The following is a 25,478-nucleotide window of genomic DNA, read 5'->3' as shown; positions in this document are numbered from 1 at the left end:
CTTTTGCAGCTTTCTGTATGAACTACTGTGTTCAGTAGTTGAGCAGCAAAGTCTTAGAAAATTCTAAAATCTCAGGATACTTGTCAGCAACAGATATATTAGTTTCCATTAAAAAAAAAGTGTCCCAATTTGAATCTGAGGGTTAATAACCTGACAAGTTAACATAACAAAAATTTATTTTCTTTAGTGTTTATTTCCAACAAAATATTCTTGATATTAATTTAAAATACTAACTTCAACGCAAAATGACCAGCTAGAAACAACTACCAACAGTTGTGTTTGGCAAAGAGACTAGGAGTTCCCAAGTCAGTTTATTTTAACATTATATAAGACACTACAGTTGTTCTTCATAAGCATTCTTCATATTATTATAGCACCTAACAGCTGTCATCAAACCATACACACTAGTTTTGAATGAAGAATGTAAATTTAGATATGAAAATGTATGTTAAAAGTGAATTCATACACTGAGTTATATGCTAAAGATACTAAAGAAAATGTTAAAATTATAATTAAAAAAAATCTAATTCAGTGAGATTACAGCATTATTTTCAGCTAATTATTTAGTTGGTTCACTATTGTGGAATAATTATGCCACCAGGCTCTATTTACAATTGTCAGAACATGAAGAGTAGATTTATTAAGTCAGAGAAGGGAAAGAAGAAGTCTGATGGAAGGTTATGAAAAAAAGCTTCCAATATTTGCACTATTTATTGATTTGCAGTTATTACTTATGTGCTATAAACTCATTGGAATTGCAATAGGAATAGCTTTGGCACAAAGTAAGCCATTTTGCACATAACATTTTTGATGGCATACATGAGGGTGCTATAGTTATGGTGAGGACTGGAGCTATAAATTTCCTGGTATGTATTTAAAAACTGAATAACAGTGTTGCCATGGGGTTTTTGCCTAATAAAAAATCTTAATGGAAAAATTTTAACAAATAAAAACAAAGATCAAACATAAAAGTATATTCAACTGCAGATCCAAGCATGCCAAATATATAAAAGACAAAACCTTATATCAATCAATATGTTAAACTTCTACATATGCTAGTGACCTATTTAGCATGTTGAAAGTTGTATGACAGGCTCTTGCTGTTGCATATTGCGTTTGCTCAGCTCTGCAGGTAAACACATTTTATATTTGACTGTTGATTTGACTCTCTTGCAAAGCATTTGCAGTAGCAGCCTTGAAATTTTGAATTATTTGTTTATTGTTTCAGACTTTATATAGCTTCTAGGCACATTCTATATCCAAAGAAATATAGCACCCTTATCTTGGACTATCATAATTTTAGGTTACAAACATTCTCTCACTTACTTAGAGTTTAGGAAGACAAAACATGACACAACCAAGATAAAAATGACAAAGCATACAACGATATTCAGTTATTTTTCATTAGGTCACTTGTAAATCCTCTGTCTTTTTTCCTAGACAGTAATAGCACTTGTTCAATTACAACAAACCAATTAGTTCTCTTTTGCCTAATGAATTGAAGTAAGAGCTGTTAAAAAAAAAAAAAAAATGCCAAGTGGAACAGAGATTCAGAATTCTGGTGTGGAGAAACCATCTGAACAAATTTTTCAGTCTAATTTTATTATACAGATAATTACCAATTACGTTTGTTACAAAGTATGGAAATTGGAATTATCCTGAAAGTGCAAAGCAAGGAAGGTAATCAACTTACTAGTCAGCTGAAAAAGTGTACTATGCAGAGTAATGTATGTAATAGATTTCATTCCTAAAGCTTTTCAACCTTTAAAGCAAAATACTGGAAATAAAAAATGGGAAACATAAACTCCAAAAGTATTCCCCAACAATACAGAGCCATTCTTACAGTATCATTTTTTATACCATAGTTTATACTATTCTGTGTGGCCTGGAAGTTGGAGAACACTGTAATGTACTACTAACATACTGCAATCACATAGTACTCAAAATTTTATGGGTTACAAAAGGAAGAGCAGACAAATCAATACTAGCAGGAAAACCATCAGTACAGCCTTACACATTTTTTTCAAGATGTTGATAGGACAAGGAGAGCAAAAAAAATGTACAAAAAGGAAGGGGGATTGTTTTCTTTAAAGTAGGCCTGTGGTTATCTGCAAGTACTGATAGTTTTACTTATTTAAAAATATTTATATGAACATTCTGTATTTTGAACCAAAGAACACAGGTTATCATGCAATACTGCATGTACTTTTTTACCACACACTCATAAAATATGCCATTTCAAAGTCTTGATAATGGAATTTGGTCATCTCACTGAAACCAGATTAATTTTTTTTTCTAAAATCAAATTTCAATGTCTTAATGCTACTGTAATGTAATTCCTTCAGTATAAAAAAGGTATTGAGAAGTAATCACAATGTTAGAAGTATCCTTCTAGCTCTATACTGCAACATAGTTTATGATCAATAGACATTGCTAAACATTTCATCCACAGACTCCAACAGCAACACTAAGAAAAGAAAAAGTTAAGCTTTCAGCCCCCAACAAAGATTTCAAGGTTGGGCCCTTAAGCAGCAGAAAATTAACTGTAAAAGTTGTCAGTATAAGGAAAATGTGTTCACTATTTCCATCTGAATAATTTGCTTGAAAAAATCCTCTAATGTTTCACTTCAATACATTTAGCTACAGAATATGTTTTTCTTCTTTTTTTAAAGGAAGTCAAAAGAGAATTCAATACAGTAATACTTTGTACATTGTAAAAAAGCACACATAGACCAGTAAAACTGATGCAGTTACATTTTCATTATAATGTGTTCCCTTATTAACTGAGCCTAACTAATTTGAAGTTACACAGGCAAAGGTAAGGCAAAGATAAATTGCTACTATTCAGGCAGAATATTAAATTCAACATGGATCTAGATTTTTAACAGGTATAGAACATTCTTGTTTAGAATCATTTTAACACAATTTCTTCTCCTCCAGAATGAAACTCAGTGACCCCTTCCTTGACTGTTCTCTTTCCTAACTATAGGAAGAGGAACTAAGATATCTGACACTTTTCATTACTTTAGTAGGGCAGAAGCCTAAATTGTGGCATGTTCTTGCTTCCACCTGGGTGAGAGTCAAGAATATGGATACAAATTTCAAGAACTCCTTCATTCAGAGGACTGTTTGGGTAATGTGCTCCTGAAAGACGTAATCCATGAAAATTCCCAAGCAACTGACTCAGGCACAACTGTTTAACTAAAAAGAAATCTTTAATCTAAAGGAATTTTAAACAGAAACACACTGAAGGTAATACAGCTCTGGAGAAAATCAAAAGCAACATGGAACTGCTACAGTCAATTTCCCACTGGAAGGATATAATTAAAAGATGAGTTTCAACACCTTCAACAGTGAGAAACCATTGTAAGGAAATGAAACTTCCTTGGAAGACAGAGAGAACAGTAGAGGGAAGCAGCAAAAGAAAAAAGTCTGTGTACCGTATAGGACATATGCTTAATAAATGGCTAAAATGCTGGCTAAACTTTGTGCAACTTACTTTCAGTAGTTCTGAGTTAATAACAAGGCTATTTTTACAAATATGAAGTCCTTTGTATTTCTTAATAGACATTGACTAAAGTCTGAAATTCACAGGAAAATTTGGTAAGATTAAAGATTTTCCCATTAAAAAGGACAGCTTGTCCAACTAACTATTCCAGATCTCTAGTCAAGGAGAAGCACATAAGCATACCAAGAGAGTTTCTTCAAAGAAAACTGCCTACTCTGAAAAGCCATTATTTCCCACTGTGGCAAAAATTTACTGTTGGCTTCACTGAATTAGGGAACCATCAGCAAAGAACATGAGCAACATTGACAAACAAGAGCATGGTACCTGGAAAAAAGCGACCCACTCTTGGCAAAGAACATTGCAATTATTCAAACCCCAATAAGCAAAAGCAGGCTGCCACCAGGACATCCATGACACAAGATGTTTACAGCAGTTGCCACAAAGGTGCACCACCCAATGCAGAGGAATGCAAGATACAAGCTTGATCAAAACACAGAGTCAGAGTATCCTCAGTCATAAGGAAGGAGTTGAAAACATTCTCTGCAGGTTCTGCTCTGCATTCAAATAGGACAGAAAGTTATCTTTCAAAAAGATGAGTATCTAAATGATAAGGCTGATGTTAAAAATATACTTTCAAAGTGCAGCCCCTGAGATTACAGAAATGCAATAAGGTCCTGCACAGAGGAAACTAAGAAGAATTGGGTAGTTTTTAAGGCATCACTTTTAAAACTCATTGTAGATAGCACTGACTTCATATTGGTGACAAGTTCAAAGTCAAATATGCCAGCTAGGTGTCCAAGAGAAGGCTGTTATCCCATTGCTGCTGAGGGACATTTTTGTGTTTAGTTCAACTAGCCAAAATGGTTCAACGCCTGTGATGTCCAGAACCAGGTTTATACACATTGAGTCCAACAAGCCATCCTCCCACATGAGAGCCCTAGAGCACCATGTTTAGCCATGGCTGGTAGAGGATGGCCATGGATGCATTAGGATGTAAATGGGCCTCAGACTGGGCCCAGAAATCACCAGAGCAACGAATGCCAAGACAGGCACTCTGGGGGTGCTCAGGCATTAGGGTTGTAGCTGAAGACAGTTTTGTTGTAGGAGAGCACAGCAAGAGGATAATGCAAAACACGGTATCATGCTGCAGCAATTCCCGAATGAAGAACCAGTTTTCTAATAAAAAAAACCTAGTGGAAACTGCCCTTTAACATTATTATGCAGCATATAGCAGACAAGGAAAACCCCCTAGTTCACGTTGTAACAGGATACAGTCTGACTAGCAAACAGCAGCTAAAAGGCAGATAAAAGCCCTCTTCTTAGATTACAGTTCTGTTTAATTCCATTTGACGGGTATAGTTTTTGATATTCCATTCTTCATTAAACAGCTGGAGGACAGCAACAGCTTAAAGGCTAATGACACTCTAAGAAGTTTAGCACTTAAGTTGAAATTTCCAGAGTACACAGCAAGTGAAGGGGACAGAAGTAATGAAAAATACAAACACTCCACTCTTTTCTAGTAGGTATTTGCAATGGCTATAGCGAAGAAGAGAGCACATGTTTCACATTAGGACAAAAGCAAGACTACTCAACATTATTTTTGGTTGTTTGCACAAGATTATGAACGTTTCATGCCAGAACATGCTATAGTATGCTTGAAGAAAATATAATAAGCAAGCTATTTGTAATTATTTCTCTACCACGAAATTATCTTTCACGATACAACAGTCTAAATTTTCAAGAACAGGAACTACTTTTGACAGCATAGTTATAAAACATGTTTACATTTTTTTAAAATAAAAATTTTAGGAAAAAAAAACACTTCAAAGATACTAGAAAGCAAAAAGGGGCAAGAAAAAATATATGCTTTAAAACGTAACCCAGTGACAGCATTGCTATTACAAGTGCAGAACAACTTTTTTAAACTTACCTCTCCTCCATTAACATACTCCATCACAAAACACAAACGATCCTTTGTCTGGAAGGAATATTTCAAGGACTTGCAAAGAAAACAGCAAAACCAAACCAATTATCAACATGTATTAACCCAATTTCTTGCACTTACAACTGTAACCAAACTTAATTTTATCCTCTTAAGCAGACAATTCTGACTTGGTGAGAACTTTCAGAGTAATTAAAGTGTAACTTCCTATCTGGAGCTTGAGATTAATTAATACAAAAACCTTCATGTCTTCCCTTATCTCTGCCACATAGCCGTTGGTATGAAAACATCATGCTAGTTATAATAAAATACTAAATATTTATGAAAATACACAATTTTATACTGCATTTCTCACTGCCATACATGGTACCAGCTATTCTCACTCATCGTATTTTATGATGTCCACTTCCACAATGACCATGACAAGAGAGATTACCATAGCCTTTTTTATTTCTCCCAAATGAAATCTTAAAAGTGATCTTAACCTCCAGCCTGCTTTCATTTCCAAAGCAAGCACTCTCTAGTTTCACATACTATGCAACGTTAAAAACAGAGTGCCAAATGAATATATCTAGCTACATATCATTTTAAAATTGTAGCAAATGTTATTATCTTAATTACAATTTTTTTATTTTATCAATGTTGATTTGATGTTCCTTGGAAAAATGATACCAAAGAAAATCCACAGATGCAGGCTTGGTCTAAAAGAAACAAAATGCAGTAGAAGTATATGTAAAAAAATCATAACGAAACTCAGGTGACTTCAATACTGCATGTCTCCTTAAAATATTTACTTAATAGTATCAGAAATATATAAAGATACAACTGCAGTAACATTGTTGCATGATTTGATTGGAATTATGCCTACTCCTGCTTACCTTTACACTCTTATTTAAGAAACTTCAGGGGATCTCATTTCTCTTGACTGAATTTCCAACAATATTTTGGCCAAGCAATATAAATGCAATCCTCTGCTTTCTAAAGGGTTTGTTTATGATTTTTCTAAACAGGAAAGCTTCCATGTTATACTTTGATACTTTAATACAAAAAAAGAAAAACACTTCCCCCTATCTTAAAACACAACATGTTAATTATCTTTTGAAACCAATGAAAATATTTTCTAATATATTCTCCAAGGAGAGGAATCAGAATTATTTCTACAGAAGAAAGACAGTTATAAAATTAAAACTATTAATCAGAATTTGTAATGAATCTTAAAATTTTCATCTTCTTTTCAGTATTTTCCTTTTATTAAGTATTAACCATATGAAGACAAAGATATTGAAGTGGTGGGGTTTGAGTTTTGTTGCTCCATGGGCTACTTATGCTGAACAAATAGTTATTTTTATCATTTTATTGAATTCTTAATTAAGTTTTCTTGGTAAAAACTACTTACTTGACACCATGTGAAATCAACAACTTTTATTAAAAAAGCGTTCATATACAAAAATCACAAAAATTGCACAACAGTTACATTCTACAACTAAATTTGTTTTCAGTGCAGTTAAGCTTTGCAAAATTATTAGAAACTTTATTTCTGAACTCTTGAATACATATTCTGATAAAGGATTATCATAGGCACCAGATAGCTACTGCTGGTTTACAAATCACCATGAGAAAGACTTTAAATTTGTTTGTAAGTTATGTTCATAATGGAATACCCATCATGTTGAAAATTACCTGATAATGTATTGAAAGCTAATTCCTAATACTTACTGTTAAAAAAGGGTGTCTGGTGTTTTTCAATACTCTGCTTTCTGTAAGCGTATGAGCCACTTCATCCTGAGAAGTAAAGAGCAGAAGTAGGTCTGAATTAAGATATAAGATTGTTATTTTATTAATTAACGAGGAAAAGGTCAACACTTTCTAAAAGAGAAAGCTACAGTACAGTGTTGGGAAAATGAATGAACCTGAAAGAAACAGGACAAATAATCCACATTTTTTGAGAAAAGATTTTAAAGTAAATTTAAGTTTGGCAAAATACAATGTAACATTTTATTTTATTTTTCTTATTTTCTTGCTTTAAAATGAAGTCTTTAACTTTATATCCAATGCAGGGAAGGAGGAAATGATAATATTGGATTTGATAGTTTAACAATACAGTCATCACAATTTTGCAGTTCTGGTGTGAATCATCTGCACACATCTACAGAGAGGCGGAATCAATTCGCAGGAAACATACACAGGCAGTAGTAACTGACAGGCAACTACGGGACCTGGTCTAATCTAGCCTCATGTTGAGTAAAGACAGTTTTTCTGTTTTTAAGCATTCGCTTGGTTTGGTGTTTGGTTTGTTTTTCTTTAAAACCAGGTGGCTGTACAACCCCCGCTCCCTCCCTCACCCGCCTGTCCTGTCCCGATGAGCAGTGCTCCTCTGCTCCTCAACGGGCCGACCTCCTTCCCCACGGACGCAGACCCGGCCGACCTCCTTCCCCACGGACGCAGACCCGGCCGACCTCCTTCCCCACGGACGCAGACCCGGCCGACCTCCTTCCCCACGGACACAGACCCGGCCGACCTCCTTCCCCACAGACACACACAGACCTGGCCGACCTCCTTCCCCGTGGACACAGACCTGTCCACAGGAGCTGGGAGATGTCCACACAACCCCCGCCCCGTCTCCCGCCAGATTTTGAGAAAGCGGCCATTTGGAGAGAGACAGGGGCACTCCCCTTCCTGTCTGTGAGCCTGAAGAGGGAAGGTTAAAGATGAGCCCGGTGCCAACGGGAGAGAAAGAAACTACCCCAGGGCTGCCGGGGCCAGACCTAGAGGGCCTGAGAGGCTCTGGCCTGGTTTAGCCATCTTCTGTAGCGCTAAGCTACCACTGAGTATTATAGTCCACAGAGTTGAAGACTAACTTAATGTGACTCAAATGTCAACCATAATCCTGCAGAAGTAAATATATTTAGTCAGAGTATACTTTATTATTGCTACAAATAATACCAATATAACATTATGGTACTACACATGCTTATCAGACTAAGCTCTGAAGATAAGGTATTATTAAACTAGAAAGTAAACACAGATGTCAGGAGTTTTAAATTAGATTTTAAAAATTGCCAAAATAGGAATTTAAACAACAACAGAGTTAGGAATAATAAATTATGATGCCATTTAGCTGAATAGCAGTGCAACACTGAGTGTACACAAGACAACCACATACTTGGAGAAAAACAAAACACACTTCAAGGAGAAAAGCAAGCCTCAAGTTTTACTTATTTATTTATTTTTAAACCTCAGTGGTTCACCAGATATGGGGCATAAAAAGCTGGCAATGGTGAGTTTTTCTAGCATTGCCTCAGAAGTTTGTAATACTGGTAGCAGTTTCCTGGTAAGTGTAATATTAATCTGTCACAAAAATTTAGGGTAAGTGTAATATTCATCTGTCACAAAAATTTAGGATCAACAGGCTTAGTATGAACTGGGCAGATGCTATACAGCCTCCTAGATACAGCTCTCAATGCACCACTTTTCTACTTCATATTATGCTGTTACAGGTATGACCTTCTATAGTGTATATTATATCGTTATGGTTGGACTCGATGATCATACGTGTCTTTTCCAACCTAAACGATACTATGATTCTATGGTTCTGTAACGCATTATAGGCTGAGTCGGTACTGCAGATCTATTCTACCTAGTGACTGTATCCTTAGCACCGATCTCCAGAGTTAAATGTTACTGATAAATCCCCATGGCATACTTACACACTGACTGGGCTAGACAGCTAAGTTCAGGCTTGAGTCTGCTTTTGTTTTTAGGTTCGGGAGGAATGGAAAAACTGGTATTTGGTGACCACAGGAAAAAAAACCTATGATCGCTCAACTTGTGAAGATCTAAGCATAGTCTATTTTTTATTCTTTCATGTTTCTTATCAATATGCAACCATACGATGGAAAACTTAGAGGGACTCCCTTCAAAACTAAATTCCAGTTCTGAGGAAGTCAAATTTAAAAGACTGAGGTGCTCCCATTGTCATTATGGGATGAAAGGCATCTTTCCTCGCACACTTAAATAGGCAGAAAAACAGACCCTGGTCTGCTTCAGGGAGTGCCAGGTTCTGCCCAATCACTGAGCTAGCATTCTGTTTTCAGGTAAACAGATCAATGAACAGTTGATCATCCCTGACCCTTCAAAATTTCTCTAGCTTTATACATCTGTGAACAAGAATTTTTGCTCAACGGAGACAAAGTTATCTGAGAATCAGTTTTAACCTTTCTAAAAATTCAGTGATAAAGTAGCAGCCAGCAAAGTAAAAGGAAAAACCTTAAAATTCAAAAACGTGTTTTGTATTTTATTGATACAAAGAAACCACCTGAAATGCTCTGAAGGCTGGAAGGGTATAAAGGAGCAGCAGCAGCAGAACAGGAACTCACAGCAGTCAGACATAAGACTCCCTTGAGGACCCCCTGGGTGCCACAGCTGAGCAGAGCACTGGGAAAGGATATCACTCTGGAGACTGGACGCCAGCATGGAGCAACCAGATACGTTCTGGGACCCACAGGGCAACACACAGAGATTGCTGCCATTTATAAAGTCTTACAAGGAGGGCCACCGAGATGCTCCTTCCCATGCAGGATCAGGAGAACACAGCAGCGATACCCTCCTTGCTTTCTGCATCTCCTGATTATGAAGAAAAGGGCACTCTGTTGCTGTTAGTCCAACTCATATACATGCCGACTAGCCTGCCAGTGCATGCAAAACAGCTGCTAAGGGCACAAAGAACTCACAGGTCAGTCTCTTCTCTGCTGAAGACATAAAATTAAGTCTCTCCCCCTACACCAGGGCTGGTTTCAATGTAACTCAAGGAAATATAATTTTCTTTGAGGTTTCTACCCCTCTATTAAATTTAATCAAAACTGATCAACACATTCAAAAGTTATTAGAAAGTGAGTGACGGACAGACAAATGAACACAGAGATAGACTGCAAAACACTGCACACCTTGTTTTCATAGGCCAATAGGAACATTAGAAAAACCTGAAGGATATTTTAAAATAAATGTTAACCACAGTAGTTCCCAGCCACATTCAGTTTTTACGAATACTGGTATTGTTAGCCTCAAGCATTCAAAAATCTCAGTCAGATCCACATCCCTCAAAAACTTCCTTGGGACTATTTTCAATTGTGTCTCATGGTGATAAAAGCATGTAGGTTTCTTGCTCTCAACTTATTCTGTGCAAGTGGGATTCAAAACTTTAGAATTGCTAGAAATAAAGCTCAGAGCAGATGATCTTCACATTTAAACTTAGTAAAATTATGACCAAGCACAAGATCTAGTAACACTAAAATAATCAAGTTTAAGTGACTGGACAATGCCAGTTTAAGCCACTTCTTCAGACATCAGCTTCAGACTTTTCTTGTTCCTCAAAAACTGAAAAAATGAAATCGTTAGCCCTATGCACAATAATTTTATCTAACGTAGAAAGAACAGAGCACAGGCCCATTAAATGAATTGCATTTATCTGAATAAACCTGCAGTTGACTTAAAAAAAATTTTAAGTATGTAATATACACTACAATGCACTTTTTCTTGTTTTAAACTTGGATTGCACTATCTTCCTGCCCAGTGAACTCTCTCAATGCTTTCGCACACTCTAGATTAAAAGGCCCTGGAAAAAGAGATGCAAAATGGGTACAAATACTTTTTTGTATTTGTGTTTTCTGAAGATACACACATATTTCTAACAAACTCAGTTACCATAAAAAAAAAATACACCTTATGTATTAGATATTGATTATTCCATTAAAAAAAAAAATGACCCAATATTAAAACTGTAGCCTTCCTTACCTTTGCAATAATGACTTCTTTTTTCAAAATCTTCATAGCATAGTATTTCCCACTAGCCTTCTCTCGGACCAGGATAACTTTGCCAAACGTGCCTTTGCCCAGTAGTTTTAAATAGTCAAAATCATTCATTGTCTGTCAGGAGCAAAGAACAAGGATTAACAAGACTTATGCTATCCAGTTCCAATATGTACATAAGTGTGTCCACATAAAACCAAATGCTGTTATCGATATAATAAGAACAGTTTACAAGAATAGGTACACTTCTATGATTAATTTCATAGTAGTTAACCGTATCCTTAAACCACTACAACATATCGTACGATAGTATTATTGTAGTTCCCTGAAGTCAAGTACTGCACAGTATCCTACACACACACATACTTGTTTTCACAAAGCACACACAGAGCAAAGTCTTAGCCTATAGCAGCATTTCATGAGTTCTCCACATCTAAGAAAGCTCCTAAACTCCTGTGCTACAAGGGACACAAGAACATGGTGTATCAGTAGGTTTTGTGTAACACCAACCACTGCATTGATGGCTTTTCTGAAACACACATGATCCTTACTACAATATTATACCAATGAGACTCTACAACAGTCTTTGCAGTAGAGGTGAACTTTTAAAAGTTTGAGTACAGATTACAGTTACGTGGTTTTTACATTAATCAGTCTGGCTCTGAAAAGCAAGAGGTGGCAAGTTTTCCCCTTTCACGTGACTCCCTTATAGTGACTGTTCAAGCATCTAGTATCGCCCTAGTTTTGCAGGTTAAACGTAGCACATCCAAGAGCTGGTTCTAGCAACAGACAGTTAGAGTCTAGTAGGTTTATCAGCTCAACTGGAGTGTCACACACAGAAAGAATATGACCAGATAAGCAGTTTAGCCACTTTCATGAGCACAGAGCTTGAGTCAATGATCATCTTAGTTCTGCAAGTTCATTTCACAGCCTGTTCAGAAGCATCAAACCTATGGTCTATGCATTAGATGCAAAGGTGAGGATGTTAAAAACAGCACAATTCTGAGAATGCAGTGAATGCACAGGGTCACCTTGAATTGACAGCAGGGTTTCTCTGGCCAACTCAGGGCCATCATTGGCTTCCACTGTGTTTCCACAGCACATCTTTCAGCGTGCTGTGTTACTGGCTTGGTTGCAGCACCACATAACCACACACAGACCATTAAGGCACCCAGGAACCTTGAGGAAAGCAGTTAAAAGCTCTGAAAGACAACACGCTCACCTTTTCTTGTTACTGTACTGTCCTGCAGTATCAATTCCTTCCTCCTGCAGTATCAAGTACCTTCCTTCCTTTGCGAATAATACAACTCAAACATTTATAAAGAGTAATTATACTCTGAGTCTCAGTTTTGCTAAATTAAATATACTTAATCCTGTTTACATGTGAGGAAAAGAAAAGATTGTGCCTTATCTTTCATCTTCCTAGTGTCTCTCTCTATCACTAGTTGCAGCCTCAGGCAGTTTTCTTGAATACTGGCATTACAGATAAACTTCTACTTGTGTCTTCCACAATGGATTAGTACTTCCTTATCTCTCTACCAGAAACACCTCTAACAGCACCTACATATCTCACACACATTCCAAGTATAGAGCTATTGGGCATATCCCTGGTGTGCAATCACAAATAGTGGAGGCAAAATATATTCTCTCTTGTGAGAAAGAATAAAAGGCAAAATTTCCTTCTGAAATTATTTATTCCTTTAAACTCAGGTGCACAATAATATTACTGTGGTTCTGAAGTTGCTGTCGACAAACTGTGAAAATAATTTATACAATTGCTCAGAGTCAGTTTGAAATCTGCTCACATAAGGGGCAGAACTGAAGTTCCATCAACCACTTTAATGCCGTAATTCCTTAGCTTTCCTTAGCTTTTGTGTTCAGCCTGCAACTTAAAAGCTGCAAAAGGTCTCCAACAGACTACTTTAGGTAACACCTGGATAGCCGGATATTTCAAAGCTTTATTAAAGAGAAGATGCTTTCCATCTATCAATTTTCTAGCTATATCAGCAGGAATTAAATCTTTTTCCCATGTCATGGTTGATTGGTAGCTTCTAAGCAAACTATCCTTGGTGAATTCCATTCTTTGCTCACATGTAAACTTACTTAAATATTTTGCAGTGACAGATTTTGTTTTGCTGCCAAAACCACCTCACATCAGGAAGAACAAAACTGCATTTATCGCAGTAAGAAATATGAGTAACAGATTTCTAAGGCTCAGTATACTTTTTACCTAAAGCAAACTCACTTTACACAAGTGAGTGTAAAGTTAAAGTTTATGACCACAGACAAATCCTTAAATGGTCAACTTTTCCAAAAGCTAGTATAATGTGTTACAATTAGTGATGCATGAGGTAGTATGTAAAGTTGTGTCCAAACACTATGTGGGTACTAGTACTTAATCAACTAAAGGTAAGTCTTTTCAAATATCACAGTCAGTACTTTGGAAAGTCAGGTTATCTACTTCAATATTTCTATATAACCATCAAGCAAAAACAACTGCCTTTGTGCTAAAGCAGTGAAAATTGACAAAAACACAGGAAAAATCCAAAATGCATTCAAAACACACTTCAGGTGGAAGATGAGTAATTCAGGGCAGAATCCTCTGTATCTTCAGTCATAAGCTATCGTGTTCCCCGACAAAGAATGGCTAACAGCTTTACTGATAAAGAATACTAAGTTAGTGACTACAACAACTTATCACTTCTAACAGTCAAAAATTTACAGGATCATAAGCAGCCTCAAAGGGGTAACTTTTTCCCATACTTCTGATCTTCTTTGAGAGGCTGGACTTAAGAGAAGGACCATCAGAGTCTGAATAAAACCAGCTCAGAAAAGCAGCCCTTTGACCACACACAGGAGGAGGATCTTTGCTCGACTGATCACAGACATGGGTTTCATGCTAAGGGCAGCAAGCCAGTCAAACCAAAAGACTCACTCGCCCAAAATTTTCTTGCATAATGTTCATCAAAGCAGTCATGAATCTAGCTGCAAGCTCAGTGAAAACAAGTTAAAAATTATATGTATATTTATAAATGCAAGGTAATAGGTTTGCAAGATTTTGAGCTGTGGCTTAACAGCAGGTTATGGCAGTAGTGCTAGTTCTAAGAATAAAGTCTCCCGATGCTCTCATTCTTCAGAAGCTCAGCAGAAGGTTTAGAGATGATACACAGTGCAGGGTAACTCATAAAGTCTGCCAAAGAACACAAGACCTTGGGAGATAAAAACACAGATGCCATAGCTAAGGGTGTACTGAAAACTGGTGGAAAAATGGAAATACTTCCTAAACCTGAGGGATGTTGGTAAGCAAGTTTGGAGGCTCCCATAAGATTGGATTCTTTCTCCTTGATGATTTCCCCACCTTTTTCATTCCTACTGAACTCTGAGGATTGAATCTTTTTCCTCATTACATTACTTTTGGTTTCCTCTGAAAAATCTATTCTTTACTCATCCTGCACCCTGGAAAACAGATTTGTAAACAAAGGAAAAGCAATGAAGTTACAGGAAACTGCATCACCAAAAGAACCATATAATGTTTAGCCTTCTGTAAAGCCTATTTACTCCCCTGTGGATGATCTGTTAAAAAAAATACACCTTACTACAGGAGTTGAAAATTCCTACAAGGAAATAATTTTTTTAAATTCCTGATTTGCACAAAGATTATACTACTTGGAGTTTTCATCTAACTTCATCAGGAAGAAACTCTACTTACAAGGAATAGTACAGCAAGAAATAAAAGCAGTTTGCTAAGAATTTCTAGTGTTCCAAATTTTAGTGATGCTATTACTGTAAAACTTAAGTGGCACATTGACACCATTAAAAATAATTGGGGAAAAAAAAAGTGCTTTTGGTTCTTCCAGTTAATCTGGCCGGGGACATTGCTGTCATGTCTGTTCAAATCAAGTTCCACATCCTAAAGACTGTTTTCTTCGTAAACCTTTTGCTACCTTTTTAGAGAAGAACAGGCCCACTCTTCTCTCTCATTTCTTAATCTGATTATGCTCTTCTACTCATATGTATACCATCTGGCGCATGCACAAGCAAAATTCACTGGGCTTAGATGTAAAATCAGGTGACAAAACAAGCCTGTAGGACACATTGTGCAAAAAATCCCTGAAATGAAAAGAAATCCAATACCAAAAATATGCAATAAAAATGCATTAAGTCATTATAACTGAAATGGTTATGATTATATTAACAACTACAAAAGCTTAAAGAGAAGCTTTTCAGAAACATTTCTACAAAACAGAAACAGTTCTAAAAAAATGTATTTTCCCAATTTCAGTAACACAGAGGGAGTGACAACTCCCCGTCATTATAGTCACTTAACATTTTTAATTCCAAAACCTTCTGAGAACCTTTTGCTAAAGTCTTCCAACAGTCAGAAATCTGCAGTGGGATTTTAAGTTGCGGAAAAAAAAAAAAAAAATCCTTACGGTCATTAGTATGCTCTTCACTGGCTACAAAAACTCCATTCTGCTCTATTATTAGGTGTTGAATATCACCGTTTTTCATTTCACCTTTGTTTTGTAGAGTTTGCTTTTGGCTTGTTGCCAAAGTCATTAAATATTCTGCAGCACTGCACATGCACTGTCCCGGCATCTTATTTCAGCATTTTTTTAAAGCATAAGCGGCAAGACAGAAACAAAACTGATCTTCCTACTCCTCCTGTTCCCACAACCCCTTTTGTGGTATGGGAAAATGCACTGCACTGTGAACAAGGAAAGCATACATTCCAGTTAAACTACTTATATTAGACAGCATTAATTTTGACACCTTGAAAACGCTTGTTGTTATGCAGTGGTTTTGTACTCCACTAAGAGGATACACGGGCTTGGAATAGTGCTCAGTTCTTTAATAGAGCAAATCCAAATCCCTTCCACATAATCGTGCTGCCTTTCAGAAAGACTGACACATCTCGAATGCTGCCTCTGTCTTGCTGTTACTTATCATATTTTACCCTGGAGCACAATCATTAAACACTGATGCTGCAAAGCTAAAAGTTCAATGTCAACCTGACAATGTATGATGAGAGTATTGTTACAGCTGTATATAATGAGGTTTTACCTTTTGCTATAGCGGAAAAAGGTTAGAAAATTGCATACAATGAAACAACATGGAAGAGCTATAAGCTATGTTTGCACTGCACACTCAAGTTCTTAAAAGTTAGGACATGGTAGAACTGAGATTTCCTATGACACCTTTGTTATAATCATAAGGGTATAGTTTTCAGGCACTGATTCTTCTATGATTGTTGTTTCATATAGTGCAATGAACAAAACATGCTCTATCAGTAAAGGCACAAGTTCACTATTTCTTTTCATTGTTCACCATTCAAAGGCATTCAGTTACATTAGCTCTAAGACTATTTTGCTCTGTCAGCAGACTTCCACTTAGTTTTCTACAGGTTTCACTTCCAAGCTAGAAAGAATGAAGCCAGTCCTATAGAAACAGGTTATTACTTCTCATGCAATTTCAATGCATTTCTTGAGCCATGTCAATGCTGTATAGTAAATGAAAGACAACTGTTTGAATGATCCATTCTTCAAGAGTAGTCCGTACTTACAGAAACACAGGACAAAATGGAAACACAAAATAATAAGCAAATTTTTGTGTGGCACTGAATCTTTAAAACATGCACTTAGTTGTGTGTTTGTCCTGTTGACTTTGGAGATACAAGTATGTTACAGCCAACCATGTACATACTTCTACTTACACCAAAAGCTGTGAAGAACTGCAAAAAAAATAAAACATTGTATTCTCTTACTTCATTGAAAACTAAAGCAGAGTTATTTTCCCAGATAGCAAAAAACAAGGTCATTAAAAGCCAGATCCTGCTAGTCTTTCTCATGCAAATTATCTAATTTGTACTGGGTATTATTTGCATGAGAAAAGGGGCAAATCTACTTGTCTAAAGAAAATATTTTATTACCATACTTCTAGAAGAGTAAACAAACAAAAAGGAAAAGATTAAAATAATATTCAAACAATAAGCAGAATGTTAACATGTGCCTGAACAGTTAAACTTTGTTTTTCAAAAGTGCTGTATCAGATAGCATAACAAATAAATAAAACTAGAGCAGTTCAGCTTTATTGAAATAAAACAAGTACTTCTATGCTTGTAATACACTGAAATTTATGTAGAAATACTATTCCCTGTATATTGTTTTACCCAACTAGACCATTCTACAAAAGTTATTTACATATTAGTCTTGTCAGTTATTTTTTAACGTCATTACCTTTCTTTTATGATGGGTTGTTGAAGCATCCATCTCTTCTTCTCCTATATTGTCTATCTGTGAAGTTGGACTACAGTTCATCCTCTCCTCTTCTTGCCTCTGAAGTCTGTCTGCTACAGCCTGGATTGCTTCTGTCCATTCTTCCCTATCATGAACAAGCCAACACCCCTATTAGAAACTCATAAAATACATCCAAATAAATGGTTTATAATGTTTTTCACATGCTACATTGCTTCAATGTTTAATTCTCATGTTACACAGCAGAAGACTCATATAATCACTTCAATTTCCTTCCAAATTCTGCATTATGTTAAAGGCAGTGAAGTTGACCAGCATCAAAAAGGATCACTGCACAGTTAATTTCAAGAATTACCAGTGCCTGATTTTGTGAATATTTTTATAGTGAAAACTTGAAAGCACATGGTCCAGGTCTAATGCAGCTCAGAGCACAGAATGTCATCTCCTATCCAATACTATCTGACAATAACTTGCTATTTTAAGAGACTTTTTGGTATTCCCCCTCTCTGCAAGACATTTTCACAGAAAATAAACAAGATTTATTAAACCATGCCCTGTGTTCACCTCCTTGTCTGTCTCCTCTTAAAACTCAACATGTTGGCTAATTTCAAATTCCCCTGAGAAGGAGGCCCTCAAAGATAATTAAATTCCTACAAGCATCATAAAAACCAGCGGCTGCACAGAGGGGCAGGCCCAGATGAGGGTTTCTGTGGAGGGACAAGCAGGGGCAGCTGAGCCCATGGCTATTCTGTGTGCTGGCTAACCAGCACAAATCCACCAGCCGGCCCATCAGCATGCCGTAGCCCCACACCAAGGGCAGTACCTGCTGCTTTTTGCTCAGCCAGCAAGGGATATGGGAGGAGTCTGGTGGTATTACTGAATGCAGTGGGAGGTACTACACCACATACACAGAAGAAAGATAGGGTGGAGAAACAGTACCAAGGCAGAATTTAAAAAATTCTAAGTGAATATACTAATGAAGGAGAAACAACAGAAAAAGCAAAGTCGTTGGTTATTTATTGATAAAAACAATATGAATAAAGCCAAATCATAGTATTAGTCTCAACAGGACAGATGCCCACAGTGGGAAGACTCAGTGCATCTAACCAGAGACATAGTCTAAAACATTTCAGCAAGGTATACAATCCCATATCTCCTACCTGCTTTTGATGCATCAAAAAAGTTAATTCTTAAGGGTTTGTCTATATTTACTGAAACAAGAAAAACTAATAAGCAAACAAATTATAACAAACATACTGCTTTCTGTGCCAAAAAAAGGAGCATATTAGGATGAGTAAAAGGAAAATTTAAGACAGCAAGGCTGGAAAATACTTCAATGCACGCTTCCATTGTTGAAAGTTTAACACTTCAGAGACATATCATGACATAGTTTTGGCTTATTTCAACACACTCACCCCACCTACTCACAGGCAACTCTTACACTAGCTATGAGCTCAGATAATATTTTACAGAAGCGGACTTATAAATTCTTCAAATAACTGTTCAGATGTGCTCAGAATGTCACAGTTCCAAGTGCTGATTGTTGTGCAGTCCCAGCAGAGACTGTGCCAAGGCTTCTGCATAAAGAACACAGAAGGCAAAACAAAAATAAAACCCTCACCGTTCCTCCGGAGTGTCTACATGGAACGTCCTCTCTATGACAGTGGTCCACTGAAGACATCTGATAATGAATGTGTTTGGCTTTGGTCGCTCTGTTTTCATTAGTTGACATTCTAGAGAAATACATGACATTGCCTCTTTTATACATTGGCAGTTAATGGGTGACAAGCAAACAAAATTACTTAGATAAAAATACATATAGCTTATATATACCCACCCAGCATGTATCCAGCACGTATAAGGAAATACAGAATGGCAATATAACCATGGGCTTCAACAAAAAGTAGCAGGTAATAATCATAAGGTGAAGAAAGCAGTCAGAGGAATTGATGGAACTTGTTGCCCACATACAAAGAGCGATCTCCATTTGCAAACTAGGTCTGTGTTATGAGGGTAAGAAGAGTATGAGATCCCGGATTGCTCTAGTATGCCAAGGTAACAGCAGTAGCCACAGGCACATTTTTCCATCTGTACCTGGCAGGAGGAATATGACATTTTCCCTTCAATGGTAACCATGCCACAATTACCCATGCTACTGTCACTTCAGGATTAGATTTATTGTAAAACACCCTATCTGAGGAAACTCAGATGTTGAAACTAGCCTGATTATTAAATATAGAATAACCCCACACACACCCCCACTGGGGCTACCCAGGAAATCTAGTTCCCTTTGTGCCCCAGTGCAGAATGAGGTCTACCTATGCTATTTCTCATAAGTATTTCTTTAAATTCTCTCTACAATCACTGAAAAGTAGTAATTTCAAAACCTCTGTAAGCAAACTATTCCATCCAACTATGAGAAAATTAATTATTTTTATAGTTGGAAGATTCTTCCTAGCATTTAATGCAACTGTTCCTATCATTTAAGCGTATTGTTTCTTGCCCTATTGACTAAATTATTTTGTCTTTTCAGCAGCTATCCCTTTTAGACATTTGAACACTATTTCATCTCTGCAATCTTCTCTGGCCTAAATCAGTTCAACCAATCTGTCCTCAAAGGTTGTGCCTACAGATCAAGATCTTCCTTGTCACACAATTCTAGGCATACAGTAGACTGCCTATTACTCCTTTGTCACAGGACCACAGCACTGGTAATTCAGGCAATGGTTCAGTGAGACTGTGTATTAGATTTTATGATATAGCATACTGTACTAAACATTACATCTGCAAAACACTGACCTACTAGAACTCTTTACTCATGCAAATATATTTAAACATTTTTGTGAAGTTAAGGTTACTCTGTCAAAAGTGTAATTTGTTTTCCTGCAGCTACCACAAAACAGACATGAACATCATATCTCATGTTCTAGAATGCTCTCACTTGTTCAAAGCTGATCCAGATCAAATGTGTGATCTAAAATTATTCATCAGGTTCACAAATCAATCAATAATGAATATAGCAACAGAATTCCTGTTCACTTACAATCCGCTGTAGCTTCCTTTTGGTAGAGGTACCACCTACCAGTTGAACCCCACCTTTTACTGATGTAGTTGACTATTCTTTAGCATAAAACCTTGCACTTATTCTTGGTGAATTACATTTTATTTATTCCAGTTAATGTCAACACTTTACAGAAGTCATGTTATATGACATGTACCACTTCACATGGCATGCTGTTCTTTTACAGAAATAAATTACATTGGCTTGACTCCCCCCCCCCCCCCAAATTCAGGGTCCTGAAACCTCAACCATCATCTCCAATTTTACAGGAATGCATTTTAAATATTCTCCAAGGAACTGCACCAGACGCAGCAAATTTCTAAACATCCAACATACGTAAGTACCCTCTACCCTGCTTTTGCTTTCTCTCTTACACCTTTGTTGCTGGTATTAATTGTACAAGATGCACACTCAATAGCTGACCTCCTGAAATGCAGCTGCGTACTGAAAATACATTAAAGCAACTCTCTTTAATATTGATAGCTCATAACGAGCTTAAAGCCTTAGTTCAAGGCATTGATTTGTATGCCTGAACACCTAAACAATTTGGGACACAATTATCTAAGAAATGGACTCTGTTTCCATAATATAAAGCCACAGCAAGTATCAGCAGACTTACTTGTACTGAACCATCCTTAATATAGGCATGAAAGAACTGATATTATGGGTATCTTTGTGAGGATGCCTTGATTTAAGAACTTTTATGCATACTGCAATTTTTTTACTTGAAAAAGTAAAGAGTGGAAGTGGGTATGTCTGTTGATAGGATTTTTCTCTGCAGCTTAGCAGAACACCTCAAAAGCTTGACAGACACGTGTATAAAAAATGAAAGAGGAATAAAGTAATTATTGCACTATGCAGGTGTGTACTCCTTGATGCACAAACTTACATAATAATTTATAGATGTATGGTGAATATGTAAGTCAGGCTGTTCTGGTCAAGGAGATGACATTACATTTAACAAACTTGCATACACTGTGGAGACTCAAAAGAGAAACAGTAATCCAACCCCACTGCTTTTATAAACTCAGCTAGGTCTTGGATGGGATGAGAGCCATCCTCATCATTTAGAGGAAAGAGCTACAGCAGGATGGACACAGGACGAGGGAGTTTAACAGAAAATCTAGAAGAGAAACAAGGAGGACAGAAGCAGATGACAGGAACTTGGGTAGCACGATGAAGTAGAGCTGCTTAGAATACTTAACCAGGCTTGTAGCTGGATGCAAATATTACTTATGAGATCAAAGAAACCCCCATCTTCAGGGATATGGTTGAAGTCCAAGTTATGATCATAATGACGGTGAGGCTAGGTTTAACAGGCTATTTTGTTTTCTTAACTTCCTCAGCTGTAGCTCTAAGGAAGGTGTTGGGCTACCTTCCTAACAGAGGAGACTAGAAGCATTGTCTGCTCTAAGATTATCTTATCTTACTCCTGACGAAACCATCATCTCATCTTTAATCCTATCACACTTCAATCATGTAGGCTGAAATTTTCTTTGCTGGGTGTATGCCTAAAGCTGCACACTGCTGGAAAATACTACTTCTGGAGACGAGACTTAAAACTTGGCAAACCAAGACCTTCGATATCCTCTTAGTATTCCTGTGAAAATGTAAGGCATCTGGCCACGCTACATGTGGGAGGGATAACAGTACAGTGGGAGGAGGGTAAAAAAATTACAATAACAATTACTAAAGCATAAAGTCATTGAAAATCTATGCATTGAGTACAATCCAGAGGCTACAGCTATCTCCCGCCTCTACACCTGCTCAATAGAGAGCTTTCTCCTATATTCATAGTACCTCATCCTATTCCTTATACAATATGAAATAGCAACTATCTCATCGAGGCAAAATCCAATACAGAAAGATGGCATACAACAAATTATTTACAGAAGACATGTTGGGGAAAAAAAGACTAGGGTATAAAGGGAGAAGAGTTGAAATCGGACAGGAAAAAGACTGGAACCTGTGTGAGAAAGAAAAACTTGGAGATAGCTCGAGTATAGCTAAACTAGAGTAGGTAGTTTCGGAGAATGGAGGTAAAAGAAGCTGCCAGTGACAGAAAAGTGAGGTGACTGTGTTAGGATAATCTGATGGCAAAAAGGTAGAGAGTCAAGTCTGCAGAAAAGTCTGTACCAGTCAAAAAGCACATTCTCTCCAGTGCCTGTAATGGAGCAGAAGACTTTTAATTTCACCATTCATTTTCTGATTGCAAATGCATACAAAAATGCATACATTAAAATGGCATTAATTTAAGTTTGCCAACTCAAGCACACAAAAATTGAAACAAAATTAAGCCTGTCTATGTCCAAATGCTATCTATAATAGTCTTTACCTATATAGATAGTATACTATATATATAGTGTAATAAATTTTGTATTACATATTAGTATGTACATTATGTAAATCTGTATCTAATATATAGACATATTATCGGTACTATCTATATTAATTTTTTCAGACAGTCCTCAAAGTGATGATGCGCATTATTAACAAGAACAAAACATATGGATGTATATACTAAGCTCTGTAACTACCAAAGAGTATTTACTCTCTACGATTTCATTACAGATAATTAACTAAATCAATTAAAGGTACTAAAAAATACCTTAGCAATTGAAAATGGCACTGAAAACATAAAAAAACCAAAAATGCCATTTCACTATCACTGAAGAATGCTATTGAAAAATAAAATCTAGCAAAACTTAATGCGCTTTTTTCGTATTCTGTTAAAAGTGGCTAAAGATTTAATTTCCTTGTGGAAGATTAAAATTGAGTATGTTTGTATCCTTCCCTTCTGAAGCAAAAAGAGTTTCAGAAAGAAGTGGAGGACCAATGTATTTCTAAAAGTGGTGTGCTACCCATCCTTCTCAAGTAGATAAAAGTAACTGAAGTCCGCTGATACTTAGTACACCCACAGGCTTCATGCGCTGCTGTACACAAATGTATGGGATAAACAACATTCCTGTCATGACTGCAACATGAATAAAAACTTGTTTGTAAGTGCCTTTCACCTACAGCTGGGGGGGCGGGGGGGGGGGATCTATTAAGATGAATAAGTGCTGTAATACACAGTTACTGCTAATTACCAAAATATTTTTCTACTAATTGCTGGAAAAACCATAGTAGTTTTAGACAGAGAGAATAGTTTGGAAACTACAAAATCACATAAGAATGAGTGAAACTGGCTACTGAGAGCTGGCTCCAAATGCTCGAGTGATAGTTGGGTCATTACCAAGAGTAGAGAACACTCTACCATAATGTCTTCAAGTTTGCTACTATACATAAACATATGTAATTAAAGGGCTGAATCTCAACTCAAAACAGTTGGAAGTCTAAATTATCATTTAAAAAGATGAGTAAGCCAGTAAACAGACAGACTCAACTTTGTGTTCTTGTATGCTAGCCATCTACAACTTGGAATTACACATTTTAATCCTAAAGCTTTCTGTCTTGCTGGGATTAAACATCAGTCATGAGAATTTTCCCCTTTAATATTAGAGGGGATGAAAAACCTTGGGGGAGAACACTTGTTCGAAGCAGCAGAATATGAAAATCAGTAACAGAAACTGACAACTCTGTTCCAACAAGTCTGTAGCACTCATTTGGCCATTTTTGGATCTATACAGAAAATGGAAAAAAAATGAAATAAAACCAGTATAAAGAAATGCAACGGATGTTTCTCAAGTATAGAACTTCTCTTTTTAAAACAACAAAAAAAAGTCAGGTATATACGAGAGGTTAACTTTCATCTCCATATCCACAAACAACCTGACAATTCTAAAATGTTAGACTATCTTTTTCAAATAACTGCTACTATCTAAATTAAGTAGTTATGCTAGTTAAACTCTCCTGAGCAACTCTAACTACAAACTGTATTTCAAAACGTTCTGTTTACTTTACACCATTCTGAACCACAGATGACAAAGTTTGCTTGAAGCTGTAATTACTCTGCAAAGCTGGGAAGCCAATTAGAGGGCCTGAAACCTGCCAGTTCCAAAAAAAAAAAGCACAGATCATCTGTTCAGATTTTATTAAAAAGTTTAAAGTTTGAATTCTATAACTTTAACCCTATAATCACCAGTGTTTTTTACCTAAATACATTCATTCAGCATAAAAAATAGAAAGAACACGAATACCATTTTATTATTTCATATATAGAAGCTTTCAACTTCAGCTGAATTTGTTGATATGGCTAGACAAGAATACTAAACATACAAGCAGCCATAAAAAAATTGCACTAAAAAATGAACAGAAGGTTGCATATTTGAGAAATTATTTCTAATACAGTCTGAGTTTTAGCACAAAAGATAATTTCCTGTGATTATCATATGATATAAAAGAAATAGTATCAAATCACTGCTTGCACTGTTTAGGATATATGCACTTTTAAATATATACATTGTTATCTATATACAGATACCGATATCTACCTATGTATCTATCTGTTTGTATTACAATTTAACCTTGATTTCTTATTCTTCTCTTGGTCTTTTCTTCACAAGATAAACACTTTTATCCCAATCTTTGCTTAATCAGTTGCTACTCCCTTTTTTTTTTCTTTCTCACGTTGAAACTTGATTTAATGAACACACTGCTTACAAATACCTTTTTCCGTTACTCCTACTCTGCACTCCAATTCCACACTTTTCTCTGATGACCTTTTTTGTTAGACAAGTAGTAGACAAGTAGCAGAACTAATACACCATTTTCATAATATTGAGGCAGGTATATGTGCTTTTGCTCATGTACATATGAAAAGCCATGGCTTTTACATGTATGTACAAATATATGTGTATACACACACCCCCACAAACAACCTTACCTTGGTCCTCTCTTGACTCTCCCACTAGTTTACCTACTTCCTAGAGGAAACCTGCTTTCCTGAGGCTTTCCAAAAGGCTCTGT

At 36.5% G+C, this 25,478-nt stretch overlaps 1 protein-coding gene across 3 annotated transcripts in view; it reads right to left on the bottom strand.

Annotated features, from left to right (window-relative positions):
- AKT3 (AKT serine/threonine kinase 3) overlaps positions 1-25,478 on the bottom strand; it is a 160,118-nt gene that overhangs the window by 44,011 nt on the left and 90,629 nt on the right. For all 3 annotated transcript variants that reach the window (XM_075043181.1, XM_075043179.1, XM_075043182.1), the window contains exons 4-8: positions 19,131-19,242; positions 17,492-17,636; positions 11,241-11,372; positions 7,167-7,232; positions 5,439-5,507 (exon numbers count right to left, since the gene is read on the bottom strand). In XM_075043181.1, the coding sequence (XP_074899282.1) occupies positions 5,439-5,507; positions 7,167-7,232; positions 11,241-11,372; positions 17,492-17,636; positions 19,131-19,242 (524 nt within the window). The remainder of the gene's footprint in view (positions 1-5,438; positions 5,508-7,166; positions 7,233-11,240; positions 11,373-17,491; positions 17,637-19,130; positions 19,243-25,478) is intronic.

This window comes from Buteo buteo, chromosome 12, assembly GCF_964188355.1.
Source record: "Buteo buteo chromosome 12, bButBut1.hap1.1, whole genome shotgun sequence".
In the NCBI taxonomy this organism is placed as follows: Eukaryota; Metazoa; Chordata; class Aves; order Accipitriformes; family Accipitridae; genus Buteo; species Buteo buteo.
This window is presented reverse-complemented; position numbering and strand designations above follow the sequence as displayed.